At 33.9% G+C, this 16,712-nt stretch overlaps 1 protein-coding gene across 1 annotated transcript; it reads right to left on the bottom strand.

Moving 5' to 3' along the window:
* Window positions 1-8,667: 8,667 nt before the first annotated feature.
* On the bottom strand, window positions 8,668-14,693 carry LOC146935274 (uncharacterized protein At4g26450). Its single transcript, XM_085750452.1, has 4 exons — window positions 12,296-14,693; window positions 11,525-11,705; window positions 11,274-11,322; window positions 8,668-9,123 (listed from the first exon to the last, which is right to left on the bottom strand). The coding sequence occupies exons 1-4, from the start codon at window positions 14,320-14,322 to the stop codon at window positions 9,071-9,073; spliced, it is 2,310 nt and encodes a 769-aa protein (XP_085606578.1). The 5' UTR covers window positions 14,323-14,693; the 3' UTR covers window positions 8,668-9,070.
* Window positions 14,694-16,712: the final 2,019 nt, after the last annotated feature.

Below are 16,712 nucleotides of genomic sequence, written 5' to 3'. Positions count from 1 at the left end.
GGCAGCTGAGAAGAGGAAGTATCGTATGGAAGGGCAAAACTGGTGGCCGGAGCTAGCAGGAAGAAGAAACCCTAGCAGAGCTCAAACCCTAGCCTGAAGGAGATCACTGATAATCAAAAGTACAGAGCTATAAGTTTTAAAAACTCATGTCAAAGAAAAAAAGGTATTTAAGATCCAAATGAAAGGGGTAGGTAATCTTCCTTGAGAGCTACTTTAATATAAATACAAAACTTATGCAGTTTTAATATCTTTGAGTTAATATAGTTTTTGTGCCTTATCAAACTTTCATGGATTTTTCTAGTCTTTTTCACATACGATGAAAGGAGCAAGTGAATGCAGAACAAATGTTTTTGAGATAAATTATAGGAATTGAATTGCACATAAGATGTCATCTTTTTAGCTAGTTAAAGAATATTTGTTTCCTGATTTACCTCTTGCTATAATAAAATCAAGTTGTGTGTTATTTATGTCATAAACAAAGTTGTTTATGTCATAAACCTTTCAAAACTTGATAGCATCATTGGGAAGAGACAAGGGTGTGCTGATAGGTGACCATTTATTTTAATTAATATTCCAGTTTGATTGATTATTTCATAATTTGTTTCAAAAGACATACTCCCTCCGTCTCACAATATTAGTCGTTTAAGGTTTGTGCACGGTTATTAAGGAAATGATTAATTATGTTTATTTCAATGGTAAAATTAGTAGCATTTACTAAAAGACCCTTATTAATTGTAGTTAGTGGAGTAGTTAAGTTGGATAAAATTCAATAAATAAGGGTATAATAGTGGAAAAATATAATAAATGTTGCATTGGTATTGTAAAGTGACAATTATTTTGAAAAAAAAAAGAAAAAATGTTAGAGTCAATAATTGTGAGACGGAGGGAGTAATTCACTAATAAAATTTATGTACTATACTTAATTTTAGTGTTCAAAAGACATTTTCGGAACCATGTTTTGGAAACTTTGAAATTGAGTTTGGTCTTTGAAAAAGCTTTACGATTCAGTGAATTTGTTATTTCAGAAGTAGTACATTAATAACGATACATAATTCAGAATTTTCATACAGTAGTTATAGTAACACATAAGTAAGACCTAGGTAAAATTGAATATAAATACAAAACTTTTACGGTCTGAATAATTTTATGTTCATATAGTTTTTAGAGAAATGATATTTTAACAATCATTTTGTGATAACTTTCTCTCTCATATTCACATTGTGTTTTTTTTTTATATTTCTTTCGATATTTTAGTTATCCCACAAGTTGTCAACAAAAATGGTTGTTCAAATAACATCCGTCTAATTTTTATGCCTTATTTTATTCTCATTGATTTTTCTGATCTTTTTGAAATATAGAAGAAGGTAGCAAGCCATTCAAGGCAGACCAAATTATAGGAACTGAATTGAATAGGAGATGTCATGTTTTTAGTTGGTTAAAGAACATTTATTTCTTGTTTTACCTCATGCTATAATAAAATTCATATTGCCTACTTGATTTCGGTTGGTCTCATATGTTGTTGTTGCAACATTGTTCACTTGGTATTAATAAACTTTATCTACTAGTTTGCCATTTTAATATTAGAGGGAAGACATTGTTTCTCCATATTTTCATGCAAATTGCAGACGAGTTTAATCTTTAACAAAAGTAAAATTTGAAGTACTACTATTGACATTTTTATAACGGGGACAAATTAGTCACTTATTAATATAACACTTATTTGTCTCCGACATAAAAATGTCAAGGTGTACCATAGATTTTAATTTTGTCAAGAACTAAATTGATCGGCACGAAAATGCTTCCAGAGTGTTAAACTTGTTTGTTAACCCTCTGGTTTTTATGTAAAGGGCTCTGGTAATATGGAGTTCGATCATGACGTAACTATAGTCTGGCCAAAAACTTTTCTATCCAAGGATCGAACTAAGGTTATTCCAAACAATCCGTCCTTTTGTGTAGATCATTAACCACTTGAGCCTAATTAGTAGGTATTTTATTTTTTTTTGCTAATAAATGGTAGGTTTCTCTTACATATTTATTTATCTGGTTTTCTTATAATTATTTATCTGGACGGCACTCTATGTTTGTTTACAATACCACTTGCAGTTGCAATAGTGTTCCTTTGGTGTAGATTAGGTATCCTCCAAATGCGCAACTGCGAAGACTAATCCCTCGATCATTAATTACAACTTTGGGTGAATTAGATTCTTTTTTATTTATTTATTTTCGGGTCAAGTAGATTTTTTTGAACAAGTCAACTAGATTTATTTTGGGATCCAGTAAATTTTTGAATGTGACATATACTATTGTTGGGAAAATTAAATGTCAAATGTTTTTGTGATATAAATAATAGGATCTGAATTGCACATAAGATGTCATCTTTTTAGCTAGTTAAAGAACATTTGTTCATGATTTACCTCTTGCAAATAATAATGTCATTTTCATATAACAGTATAATAACGCTTAAGTAGGACCTGAGTAAACTACTTGAATTGAATATAAATACAAAACTCTTGCAGTTTGAATCATTTTAAGTTCATATAGTTTTTATGCCTTACTTTTTTGATTCTCATTGATTTTTCTGATCTTATTCACTTAAAATATAAAAGAAGGTGGTAAGCCGCAAATATTTGTGTGATAAAACTATAGGAACTGAATTGAATAGGAGATGACATCTTTTTAGTTGGTTATAGAACATTTGTTTCTTGATTTACTTAATGCTATAATAATCTTCAAATTGTCTACTTGATTTCAGTTGGTCTCCTCTCTAGTTGTTGCAGCATTGTCCACTGTAATAAACTCTATCTAGTTTTGCCATTTTAATGTTATCCTCTTTTGCATGTGCTTGTGCAAAATGCTTCCAGATTGTTAAACTTGTTGAATCATTATGCATTAATCTGCTTACGTATTTAGTTATCTGCCCTTATATATATAATTACTATTCACAAAGTGAGGTTATAGTATTAGTGGCTCACGTATTGGAACCTTATAGTTAATTTTGTTCTAGTCCTCGTAAAAAAAATTACATGTTTTGATTCTATAAAATTCGTTATATTTATATGAACTAAAAACTTATTTAACCCTTCTATATAGTTAAATTAGCTTCTGTTTTAATTTATTTATTTATTCTGAGATCAAGTAATTTTTTTAAAGAGGAATAAGTAGATTTTTAAATGTGACATGTATTGATGTTGGAAAAATGTTATGACGCTATCGATGAATATTAGATGGATGACCTGAAAAACAAATTTCTAAGTAGTATTTTATTTTTCTTGCGTACTTTTTTTTGGGTGCAATCAAAGCAGAGGGGAGAAGTTGAACACAGACTTTTCAAAAGATCGCCCATTTTAGTATTACAATTGCCCACACACATTTAATTTGTATTTATTTTGTTAGATAAGTATCCATATAATGGACGTCCAAACCTGATAAATAGTAAATCATTTTTGCTCCTTCTTAACATGTTTTTAATTTACAGCATGTTTTTGATAAATTACTCAATTTTTTTCCATCCATTTATTTACAAAAATTAGGAAGATGGTTCTTTAGATATGTACAACAACTCCTTTTCATTGTTTTCCTCTTTTTTCTTAAAATGGTTAACATTTACTCTTTCATGACGGTTGAGGAAGGTGAACTATACAATATTTTTTTTATTAGTCAATAGAAGTTTATTCATGAAAATTTAATTGATCTTCCGTCGAGCCATGACTCACTTCTCTCTTATTTATCTTATAATTTCAAATAAGAGATGAGAGAATCATGATCCGTGTGTAGATCATTTAAATTTTCTTTAATGAATTCTTTCTAATTATGGTGTTGGCCAAACCAAAAATATATTAGGGAAGTTCGAAGTTCTCCTCCTTTTGAAAATACTAAAAGAAAATAAAAACCAATGAAAAGGACTTGTTGTATCAATCTAGAGAAGCATAAAGTCAATGGCAAAAGATCTCTTTCAACTTATAAAGGTTTTAAGTTTGAATTCAGCTCTGAAATTCAACATGTTAAATTTCTTGAAGGAAAGTTTTGTCACTCATTGCAGTCATATCTAATTCAAGCGATTAATTTCTACAGTTGCGCGCAGAGGATACTCAATTTAAACAAAAATCTATAAAAGCATAAAAACTAACGGAGGAAACTTGTTAAAACGTTTTAAGAAGAATGAGAGCTAAAATGGTTTACTCTTTACCGGATTTGGGAATCTTTATACGGATCCTTATCTAACCATGGGCGGACCTGGACTAGGCCCAGTGTGGCAAGTGCCACATCAGTCCAGACCCAATTATATTTTTTTTTAATTTTTAGCTAAATGTTATATTATATAAATCAATTTTTGTAAATTAATCACATGTGTATGGTGTAATTTAGTGGTAAAGGCGCACCTCTTTCATTGGGGGGACTTGGGTTTGGTCCCTGTATTACCCATTTTAGCTTTTTAACTATATTATTTAGGGTTAATTATGTTTCTAGTCCCTATAAAATAGCGACCTTGTAAGTTTAGTCCCTACTTAATTTTAATAGCATTTTTAGTCCCTATAAAAAAAATTTACTTATAATTTTAGTCCCTGCTAAAACAAAGTTTGATTAATTATCCTTAAACTCTTAAATTTTTGAACGATTTTTTTGAGACAAGATTAGAACACTATGAAAGTTTCGTTTACAAAAATTTAGAATTTTCTGACATGAAATGAATTAAATATGAATTTTTTAAAACGACAAAAGTTAAAGATAAAAAGTAATAAAATCTGGATGTAGAAATCAAATTTTGCGATAATTTTTTGCGGACGAACTTTTAGTAATGTTCTAAACATGTCTGCAAAAAATTGTTCAAAAATTTAAGAGTTTAAGCATAAATTAAACAAATTTGAATTGAGTAGGGACTAATACTCAGTGCAGAAAAACAAAATTAGGGACTAAAAATGCTATTAAAATTAAGTAGGGACTAAACTTACAAGGTCGCTATTTTATAGGGACTAGAAACATAATTAACCCTATTATTTATAATAGGTTTAAATGTGTCATTGGTCCCTGCACTTTCATCAGATTTTGGCATTAGTCCTTGCACTTTTTTTTGTTTGGCATTGGTCTCTGTACTTTGTAAAAATATTGGTATTGGTCCCTCTGTTAACTTTCTGTTAAAAAAAACACAAAACTAACGGAGTGCCACGTGGCCCAATCATTTCACGCCACGTGGCACCAATGCCAATATTTTTACAAAGTGCAGGGACCAATACCAATATTTTTACAAAGTGCAGGGACCAATACCAATAGTTTTGTGTTTTTTTTAACAGAAAGTTAACAGAGGGACCAATACCAATATTTTTACAAAGTGCAGGGACCAATTCCAAACAAAAAAAAATGCAGGGACCAATGTCGAAATCTGATGAAACTACAGGGACTAAAGGCATATTTAAGCCTTTATAATACCATAAAAAATGCATAATGCAAGTGTTGAACCAGAGTACCTAAAGTAAAATCCATTCATATGTACCACTATACATACAATTGTTTTATGAATAATATTGTGAGAAATAATATATATGGCGACCTACAAAAAATTGTGATACACTGGTTTTGTGAGGTCAGGTCTGCACCTATATCCAACTGTATTTTCATAGATATAATAACCATGCTTCTAAGAAAAATTGTCATTACTCCCAAATATTTCTCAACTTGTATACCACCTTTTTTATTTTGATTTTTTAGACTTCTATCTGATGTTACTATACAATTGGATTTATCCTAAATAAAAATTCAACAAAATAGAAACTAAACAAGGACAAAGTAAAATGCTACAAAGGATTTTCATAAAAAAAAAAAAAAAAAACTACAAAGGATTCATCATCAACATTCACACATAGGCCTCTAAGAATAATGCTAGCAACACTATTCATTCTTTTATTGGTTTAAATCATTGTGGGTCTACACTTCGAAAATTGAACTCCAAAATGGTGGGACATACAATGATTTCATCCAATATATAAATGAGTGAGTGTTAGACAGAGTGTTGAAAAATAAGTGATGTTAGCATTCCTCATGCCTCTAATTATTATTATACATAGGACATACACCGTCCTCGTGAGCTTAACTCAGTTGGTTTGGACAATGTATAATTGATTTGGACAATGTATAATATATGATGCAAGGTCCGGGGTTCAAACCCCGGCGACTAAAAAAATGCAAGGTCCGAGGTTCAAACCCCGGCGACTAAAAAAAAATACATAGGACAGCGAAACATAATTATGACTAGGCTCAAGTATTTTTAAATTTGATTTAGTTCTGTCAAGCATAGGACATACACCAGCGAAACATAATTATGACTAGGCTCAAGTATTTTTAAATTTGATTTAGTTCTGTCGAGCGTTTTAGGAATCAAATAGTAACTTCCATTGGGTCAAAATTAAAGTTTGAAAGACTTTGTTTCAATACGAGTTTACTCTTAACAGGGAATAATAAAATATTTAAACTAATATAAATGCAAGATAACTTTTCAAAGGAAAGGATAAAAGTTGTTAAGCTTTGTGATTGCAAAGACCCTCTGGATAACTCCCATGTGCTCTGTTGATATCGGGGACTTCTTGGGACTTTGCCATGGCATTAATGGGGTGTGCAGGTTTTACAATGTAGATTTATTTTTAAAGACATCAAGAAAATTGGGAGCATTCTGAATGATTGTAAATACTATTGTAATTTATTTTTAAAAAACTTTAATGTCGAGTTTAGTCGGAGATAGGTAAATGAGGTCGCTCGTTCATTACTGAGGATAATCACATTCTCAACTAGTTCTTGTATTTATATTGATATCTAATCAAATGCTATACGCAAGTTTCCCCTAAAAAAATTATTATCGACGACACTCGGCGCTTAGAAACCTTATATCATTAATGCTAGTTAATGAACTGTTTATAACTGTTTTCCTCTTCACTGAGACGTGTTTATGGGACCAAAGCATACATGTAAGACCATCTACAACAGAGCACATATATCAAAGGCCCTTATTATCAGATGATGTAAACTCAAGGTACCAGATGCATTCTTTGCTTTACTTGAGTCCACAAACAATAAGCAACGTGTAATTTTTTTTTTTTTGAGGGGAACATGTAATTTGTTTTTTTTTTTGTTTTTGAAGGAAACATGTAATTTTGTTAGTTTCGTGAGTTTGCTTTAAGATGAAATATAATTTGTACACTTCAACAAACGTAAGTGATAAATTATTTTCTTATACATTTTTTTATAATCAAAATAGTTATGAATGATTGTTTCTAGACTAACTTAATGATGAATGTAGTGAAAAACACAAGAAAGGGAGATTTGAATTGTGTTGAAATCTCCTCTCTAAATACTCTTTTTAAAAACTTGTTTAATAAAATCAATAAAACCCTTTCTGGAAAAGACTTAATTTAAACTAATATATGGTATGAAAATAATGAGATAAGAAAAAGAGAGAATCTACACATAGAATTATACTCATTCACTATAAACCTAATAGCTAGTACATTCATTCCCGTCAACCTGAAGGATTTCCATTAACAGTCACACAAACTAAACCACCAGAGTATACACTTGTCAAACTGATTATACTTTAGTCTTCTCAAACTTATGTCTTAGTACGGTGAAACTGTATAAGGTACACAACAACTACTAGACTTGGTACTACAATGGACAATTGTGTGAAATTCGATATTGATTTCTTCTTAGTCTTGTCCTTTTTGTTTTTCAACAATTCCTTGATATGATTTCTTAGAGTTGTCCTTTTCGTACTACTGAATCAAATGATTGTTTTCATGTTACACCAGAGGAAACAATAAGCCAGATGATTTTTGAGTCAGACCATAAGATCATAGGATAAGAGTAATTCCATTTCTCTTGGACTAGGTCAAACTTGAGTGAATAAACATTAGATGATTTGTTCCAGAGGCAGAGGTTGTGTGAGGCATGATTTGTGCTGAATGTTTGATGCGCTCTATTTTAAAGGCACGACTTGTCTAATTTGATCTGCATACTCACATTAGAGCAACAAAATTAATCTCATTTTCTATGTTATCATCAAAATCAATTAAGGATCGCTATTCTTCAAATCAATTTGGTTCTGACAATTTGCCTCTTTTTATGATGATGAAAGTCATATATTTATGAACAAACTTCCAAATAAAATTAAATATTTCAGAGGCTCCCCTGAGTTTGATAATCTAAGAATTCAAATGAATGTGCATATGAATGGTTATGAGTACTTAGATTACTTTTAGTTGGTATTTTGCACAAGTACAATAGAGTTTCTCAAAAAAGGTTCTTCCCCGGAATAAATGTTCTCAATATATTTTCTCCCCCACTGTCATCAACACAAAAAAAGTATTGGTAAAGAAAAATAAGCACCATATTCAAAGAAATATAATACGTAAAGAGAAAAAAGTGATTGCCATTAAGGAGAAAAGGTTACATAGGTGAAAAACATAGAGGTATCAAGGGTTAATGCAAGATCGTTTGGCTAGGATCAAGTCTAAAGCTGATATGATCACATCCCTTCAACTTGTTAGATATCTTACATAAAGTTGTGAGTTTATTCAGCCAGTTGATCGAACGCTTCCCTTACGACAAACTATTGTGGTAACTGGTAAGTATGCATATAAAATTGGGTTCACAATTAAAACTCATAGGCACAACACAGGACTATAGTGGCCTCAATAATATCTCAACTAAATCGTGATTTAAAGCCATTTTATCAAATATTTCCTACAGATGGCCAATACATAAGTGAAGTTACAGTGCTTCTTTTTTTTTACAATTTTGCATCTCTAACTTTTAAAACAATCTAAATGCCATATTGTGATGCAGGGGCATTAGAAAGAGATTATAGAACATTAGCTATGTAATTCCAAACAGGAGACCATTTATAAAAATGGAGGGAGAGAAAGAGAGAATATCCAAAGCAGTGTTTTCACTTTTGATGAAACCTAGTAACCATTTATCAGAGGACTGTGTTAACCAGTACGGCTATGATGCATACCACTGCATGATGTCTCCTGAGTGGATTTGAGTGATCCATGTCTCCTGAGTGGATTTGAGTGAGAATGGATCAAAACTTCTCATAATCCTGTGATGGTGGCTGCTCCCACGGGCGCAAAAAGTCTATACAAAAATAAATTAGTTTAGGTACATACAAAACATATGAAACCCATTACAAGAATCTGCACACTAATATTTCATTGTTCTATAAATAAATTCAGTAATAATCAATAACGTTTTCAGTTCTAGGTTCTGATCACACTATAACTAACAATCCTGGATTCTTATGTCCAGGAACTAGTCTATCCAGCTATGTTTAAATGCACGCACGCTTCCCCGCCTCTCTAAAAAAGTGTGCGCCAGAAAAGTGTCTATAATCCACTTCTCAAACTAAGAGTTTAAACATCATTCCCATTGTAGGGTTTGCATAGGCAAATGAACCAGCTACTAAGTGCCACTAAAATGCAAAGAAATCATTTCAGTCATATTTATCATTGTTTTGGCAACCCAGAATAGCATAAAATTTCGCGAGTAAAGATATGGAGGATGAAGAGGTGCCAAAAGCATAATAGGGTGAAGATATAAATGGTAACTCAAAATTATCATGCAATGGGTACTGAATGAGGAGAAGATAACTTCTCCAAAGAAAACAAAAAAACGGTTATTACTTTTTATGGGATTGTGCAAGGTAAGGGTATCGGAGAAGAGAGACAATAGATACTTCAACCGGTCTGTTAAGAGGATTAGGATGTGAGCGACAACAATAACAGATCATATATAGGCTACACAACTGATCATCACTCATATGCTCTAATGATTTTCATCTTTCTCCCATATATAGGCTACACAACTGATCATCACTCATAAATCCTATGCCAAAAGAGGTGATCAGCAGCAGCAAAACATTGACAATACTGTTGGTTTGGTTGGATAATCAGAATACCTATCCTTCAAACCTGATCTAAACAATGACTGCCCAAAATATGTAATTTGGATCAAGGAGTGGCCAGGTGTCATAACGGTTGGATAATCAGAATACCTATCCTTCAAACCTGATGTAAACAATGACTGCCCAAAATATGTAATTTGGATCAAGGAGTGGCCAGGTGTGATTGTATTATGCAGCTTCAGATGAAGTCAAAAGGAAGGTGAAGCAACAATCCATAGGCAATAAACATAGTATATCCCATACAGAAACAAGTGAGGGTGAGGTATAAACCAAATCAGACACTGAAACACACTCAAATGTTCAATCTGAAATCCATGACCATTTGATAATGCATTGGCTGGCCCGAAAGATACTGGTAGAGCAGGTCTGGACAGATTGAGATAGAAGATTGTGTCACACACGAAAACCAGGCGACAGGTTGACATGTCACATCAATGCATAGGAATATAGATGCAATGGGGCTATAGTGTAGCGGAATTTAACAAATCACTCATGTTCTGTAATACGCTATTTAGTACAAAGTGTTGTCAAACAACGGCTATAACGACGCTATAGCACGGAAGCTTAGCAAAATGTGAAAATATCGCTATTTTGCACAATCCACAATTGACAACATTGAATAGATGGCAACAAGGTTAGGTGGACCGGTTGATCACGGAGTAAAAATTTGATGGTGGGGTTGACCAGAGGATAAAAGAAAACACAAGTCTTTGAGCTAGAGCGGTCCACAATAAAGCATGTTCAGAATTTGTAGCTGGAGGGGAACACAGCCATAAATGACCGTTGGAAGGAGCACAGAAGAAAAAACTTAGGGTTTATCCAACCCCCCTACGACCACCACCATTCCTTAATTCCCAATAAAACATAGATAAATAGATCTTATAAATAGAGTTTAATTTTTCATCCACTGTCAATGCAAAAAATGTTACACTGTCAGCACATCACTACCAATCATGCGTGTAACTTTAAAACTGGTTATGATAAAAGTCAAATGTTTCTAATGATCTAATGGTTATGATTGATTAACAATGTAAAAACTCTTTACGCTACCAGTGTTTATAAATTAAATCCATCAATAAAACATGCATGAAAGTGTCTAGCGTGTCTAGGAATTAGTGGGGAAAAGACTACGGTTCTAGAATACAGGGTGATAACATTATGTAGAACAAATAGATAGACAGCTAGTATCTCTACAATCTCAAAAGCCAATGAAAGCATTAGTGCAGTAACCTACTCAACCATTCATTAAAGCATCATTAAAAGGCAACAAATACAAATCATAGGTACTTTTAACATATAAAAGCATTAAAAAGAACTGACATACTTAATTCTCCCAGTGACATATATATGGAATCATCCTCAGCAAGTGTCCCCTGAAATAAAATAATGAAAGTATGTGAAAATCATCAATGGTTGATAGATTATTATGTTATCTGGACTAAGAAAATGCAGCTGACAAGTTGATTGGCCCCTTTCCTTGTATATTATAAAGACTTGCAGTAAACATCAAGTCCACAATTAAAATCACACGTATCAAAAAATCTAAATCAATTTGAAACTAGCAACAATACATACCGTTCCATTATGAAGGCCTATTTCATCATGCACAGTATTTATGTCGTCGGGTACGGAAAAGCAGTCTGTGAAATCTGTATCAAGCAACTCAGATATCATCAGCCTATCTCGATCTCCATCCTGAACATCATTTGGAGCATGGCTGGAAAAACCTTCAAGGCCTGTAAACATAGTGTCTGTCCTGTGTGTTTGAATAACAATATATTAGTAATAGAGCAGCAAGGTAAAGAAGGGATCTTTAAACTATAAGCTTCAGCTGATTTTTTCACCATGCAACTGGAAGAAAGGATGATAACTAGATCAATTAGAACTCTGTTTGGATAAACAGTTCAATTCAGCACTTATTATAGCATGCAAGCTTGTCATATATGTTCTTGTGTATAAGCTATAAGTTGTTTTCACAAGTTATCTTGGAGAGCTTAGGAACATGTCATAGGCTGTCTCCATAAGCTCTCACAAACAGTCTCACAAGTGTTTTAGCTGAAAGATAAGCTCAAATATGTCAATCCAAACAGACCCTAGGTCCTAAATAAGAGCATGCAGAAAAGGGATAAAAATATATAAAATGACATTAGTGAGAGAGCTGCAAGGCAAAGAAAATATCTTTAAAACTATATGCTTCAGTTTAGCTTGTATTTTCACTAAAGAGATGGAAGATAGAATGATAACTAAACTAGATCAATTAAGTCCTAACGAACACTAAATGGAGACACATGATAAAACAGTTAACAATGCTGACATTAAGCATGGAAGAATATGGAAGAAACATACTTTCTATCTATATTGTCGATTATCTTTTCTTCTTGAATGGAATCACTATCCAGATCAATTACTTCAATCTCTTTGCCATTTGATGTATGAGTACTGAATTTGCCTGATACACTAGTGTGATTTTTGGGCAGATCAATATCGGCCGGTACAGCTTCCTTTATTTCAGGGACAGGAGTGGAGTAAATAAGAACTGGATGATCAACATGATTGTCATGAACTTCAGATGCTTCAATGAGATTCAGATCACAAGTTCTAAACGAACTCGACAACGGTGGCTTCTCCTCTGAACATTGGAAAAACTGTCTATCTCCCTCATCTGTGAACTGAGAACTACTCATAAGGTTCCCCTGATCAGAAGCAATACTCACTTTGTTAACGTGTGAAATTGAAATTTCATGTTCCTCTGGGCTATCTTTCACCTCAATTGGTGTGCTATGCAAAAAGTACGATTCGGTCTTCGGTATAGGGGAGGGCACAGGCACCCACTCTCTCAGTCTTTTTGTGTCCTCCCTGACATCACCGCCTTCTTCTAAGACACGTTTCTCACCCCTTTCCTCAGACAGGGAACTGCAGCCTCCAAACTCTGGTAATTCTGCAGTAGACTCTTGTCCTTTATCATCCATATAAGCTGTATCTTGACCAGATTGAGGCCCAACAGATTGATCTTCCTCAGTTTCACAAGCAGTATCCAATTCTTTCATATCCTCATCAGAATGGACAGGTTCTACCGGGTCTACCTCGGCGGTGTCCGAGTCAATATGCACTATATCATAAGTCTTGTCAGATAGCATATCACCCGAGGATGAGCCTTGAATAGACACATTCTCAGCCAACACTTCAGGTCCTTGAAGATCCTCAATATCATGAGCATCCCCTTCTCCGTTGTTCACATGTGCAAGAGCCCTCGAATTCTTGTTTGTCAGCGAAGAGCGTGTCTTGGTAGGCACCTTAACAGAGTTGCATAGTGACAGTAAATCAGTGAAAACCATGCCAGAGCTATGATTCTCCTGATCACTTGACTCAGCAGACGAATTCTTCGAGATACTCGGTTTATCACTATCATCACCACTACCAGTTCCATCCTTCACCGCCTCCTTAACTTCACCGCCACTCATATTCTCTAAATCATTGGAAATCTCAACAAACTCAACACCCATATTGCATGCATCTTTTACTTCACCAGAAGAACTTTGTTTCAATTCCAACAATTCACCATCCGAAACCTGATTCTTATCGGTCTCACCTTCCAAATCATTACCATCCTCATTTGTCGGCACAAACTCATTCATATCCGATTTCTGCGTGACATTATCACCACCACTACCGCCACCAACAACAACCTCAACCTCCTCCTGTTGTTTTTGTTGTCGATGCTCCTCTACATCTTGAAGTCTAACACCACTACCACTACCAATACCACCATCAACAACATCGTCATAACTATCATCCCTAATATCCGAAGAACCACCTCCAAACCTATCAGACCATGATCCATTCCTTCTATACTCTCTACTACCCCAATCAAATCCATTACTATTAAAACTCCCTCTCCTCCTACCACCTCCCTTTTGTCCAAACTCTTCAAACCCTATATTCCTCCTCCCAGACAACCCTTCATCCACAACCGGTCCCAGCGCATTATTCCCCAATCGCGCAAGCGCTGATGTCCTCCCCCCATCCACCCCAATTTCCCCCACACCACCAACACCAACACCAACACCAACACCAACACCAACACCAAGATGCTTCTTAAAACTACCATTTTGATTATTATACAATTTCAAAGACAAAACACTTGGTGGCAACAAACCCTGAGAAACTAAATACTCAGCAGCTAATCTACCTGCCTCCACAAAAATATCACCTCCACCGCTGCCGATGCCGACGTTACCGGCAGCAACAAAAGCAGGAGCAGGAGCTCTCCGGATATTATTATAACCTCTTCCAAAACCATCACCACCACCACCACCGCGATGGCGATACTCCGAGGCGTAAAAGCCTCTTGGACTACGTTGCCTAGGGTGCATACCGATTCAATTTCACTCTAACAGCAACAATTCAGATCAAATTCAATAATCAAAATCAAAAATTCAATAATCTCACAAAATTCAAAAAAAAAAAAAAAAACTCAAACACCAAGAATTGGTGAAGAATAATCAAAATAGGAGAAAATTGAATAAGTGAAAGAATCAGATCTGAAAAATTGGAGTGACAGTGGTATGATGAAAAAGAACGAAATTGGAGCGGTTGAAAATGGTGATGAAGGAGATAGGGAACACGGTAGGTGATAGTGAGAGGTGAAACAGGAGATTAGAGCTTTTTCGTGTGAATCAGGTATCTCTGGGTGCAACTGCACAGAGACTGCGTCCGTGTTAGAGACTAATATCTCGAGTCAGATGGAGTGTCATATGAATTAATTGAGTATGAAATACACCAAGTTTTGTATTGAAATGAGGACTTTCGATAAAAAAAAAATGAGGACTTTAGATTATGAAAAAATGAATCATGAAATCAACGTGTTTGTTTGTTTGTTTGTTGATATGTTTCTTTCATAATTCATTCACCACTAGTATTGATGCTACCATTGCCACGCAGATAGGTAGAATGTTAATGCGATCTTTAACTTTATATTTCTTTCATATTCATAGATAGTGAACGAATCGCATGCTTGTACGAAACCAAACTCTACTTTATTAATTTTATTTTTGGGTAACGGCCAAACAACTTTATTATTTTTCTACTACTAGGCATAGACTAAGACCAACTTTGAAATTATCTTTTTTTGGTACAAACTTTGAAATTATCTTGATTATTAATATATATATGGGGTTTGCTAGGATACACCCATTAGTTTTTATTAAGGTGTGTTTTAGCAAAGATATAACTAAAAAGTTGTTAAATACACCTTAAGGTGAATGTTGCTAAAACACACCTTCTAAAAAATAAGTGGGTGTATGTTAGCGACTCCTATAAGCATTTGCTAGGATACACCCACTTATTTTTTAGAAGATGTGTTTTAGCAAGTTATAACTAAAAAGTAGTTAAATACACCTTAAGGTGTAGCTTGCTAAAACACTCCCACATAAAAACTAGTGGGTGTGTTCTAGCAAATCCCTATATATATATATATATATATATATATATATATATATTGATTTATAATATCTTGTTCACCTTATTTCTAGATATATTTTACAAGATTAAGTCCACAAATCTTAGTTTATTTTGTAAAAATATCGAAATTACTGATTAAATATACTCTCTATGTTTAATGGATCAATTTTAAATGTACCATTGTAGGTAGATAAAATTAAACAATTGTCTTGGATTTGGTTCATAATGAAGGTAGAAATTGGTGGCAAACTATGAATAACATTTGGGAGGGTGTCAGTCAGGTTGATGGTGGGTGGCTGAGAGAAAATATTAGTCGGAAGGTGGGTGATGGAAATTCTACTCTGTTTTTGATAGATCCCTAGTTGGATTGGCGTCCTTTGATGGTTAGGTTTAGAAGATTATATGAGTTAGCTGATGATAAGTTGGTGTTGGTGGAGGATATGTTTAGCATGTTGGAGGGTGAATGGTGAGGCGTGGAAGTAACGTAGGCGGTTGTTCGCTTGGGAGGAAGAAATGGTAAGGGAGTGTGTTGAGCGGCTAACTTTGGTGGTTTTGCAGGTTGGATCAACGGATCATTGGGTTTGGCAGTTACATTCTTCTATGTGATATTCTGTTTGTAGCGCTTATAATAAATGACAGAAATGGACATCAATGATCACCATAATGATTACAAATTTATTTGGCTAAAGGAAGTCTCTCTTAAGGTGTCTATTTTTGCTTGGAGGTTGATGCGTAATAGAGTACCGACAAGGGGTAATTTGTGGAGGAGGCACATCTTAGCAACTAACGAGCAGGGTTGTACGGCGAATTGTGGCAATAATGAAGACATGAATCATCTATTTGTTAATTGTGAATTTTTTTGGCAAAATTTGGTATTTTATTTGTAATTGGCTCGGGTTCAATACGGCTTTCAATGGACGTATCGTGGACCATATTACTCAGTTTGGTAGTTTAGGGGGTTTTCACAAAAAGTTAGAAATTCCTTTATGTTATTTGATTCTCTGTTACTTGGATCATTTGGAAAGAGCGTGACAAACATATTTTTCAGCAAAAGGAGGAAAACTTGGTGGAATAATCCAATTTCTTGCTTGCAGTATGCGTAATTATATTTTATTTAATCGATTTAAGTACCCCTTTACTCTCCTTTTGCAAATAAAAAGAAAAAACTAAATAATTGTTAGACATATCTAGATAACATAACTATTCCATCAACTCTTTAAAAATAAAATGGGTCATGTTAACCAATGCCCCGGAGCACTAGTTAAGAAAACTAAAAAAGGAAATTTTAAAGTGAAAATAACAA

This window comes from Medicago sativa, chromosome 3 (assembly GCF_051527215.1).
Source record: "Medicago sativa cultivar Bolivia chromosome 3, Bolivia_mono, whole genome shotgun sequence".
Lineage (NCBI taxonomy): Eukaryota > Viridiplantae > Streptophyta > Magnoliopsida > Fabales > Fabaceae > Medicago > Medicago sativa.
This window is presented reverse-complemented; position numbering and strand designations above follow the sequence as displayed.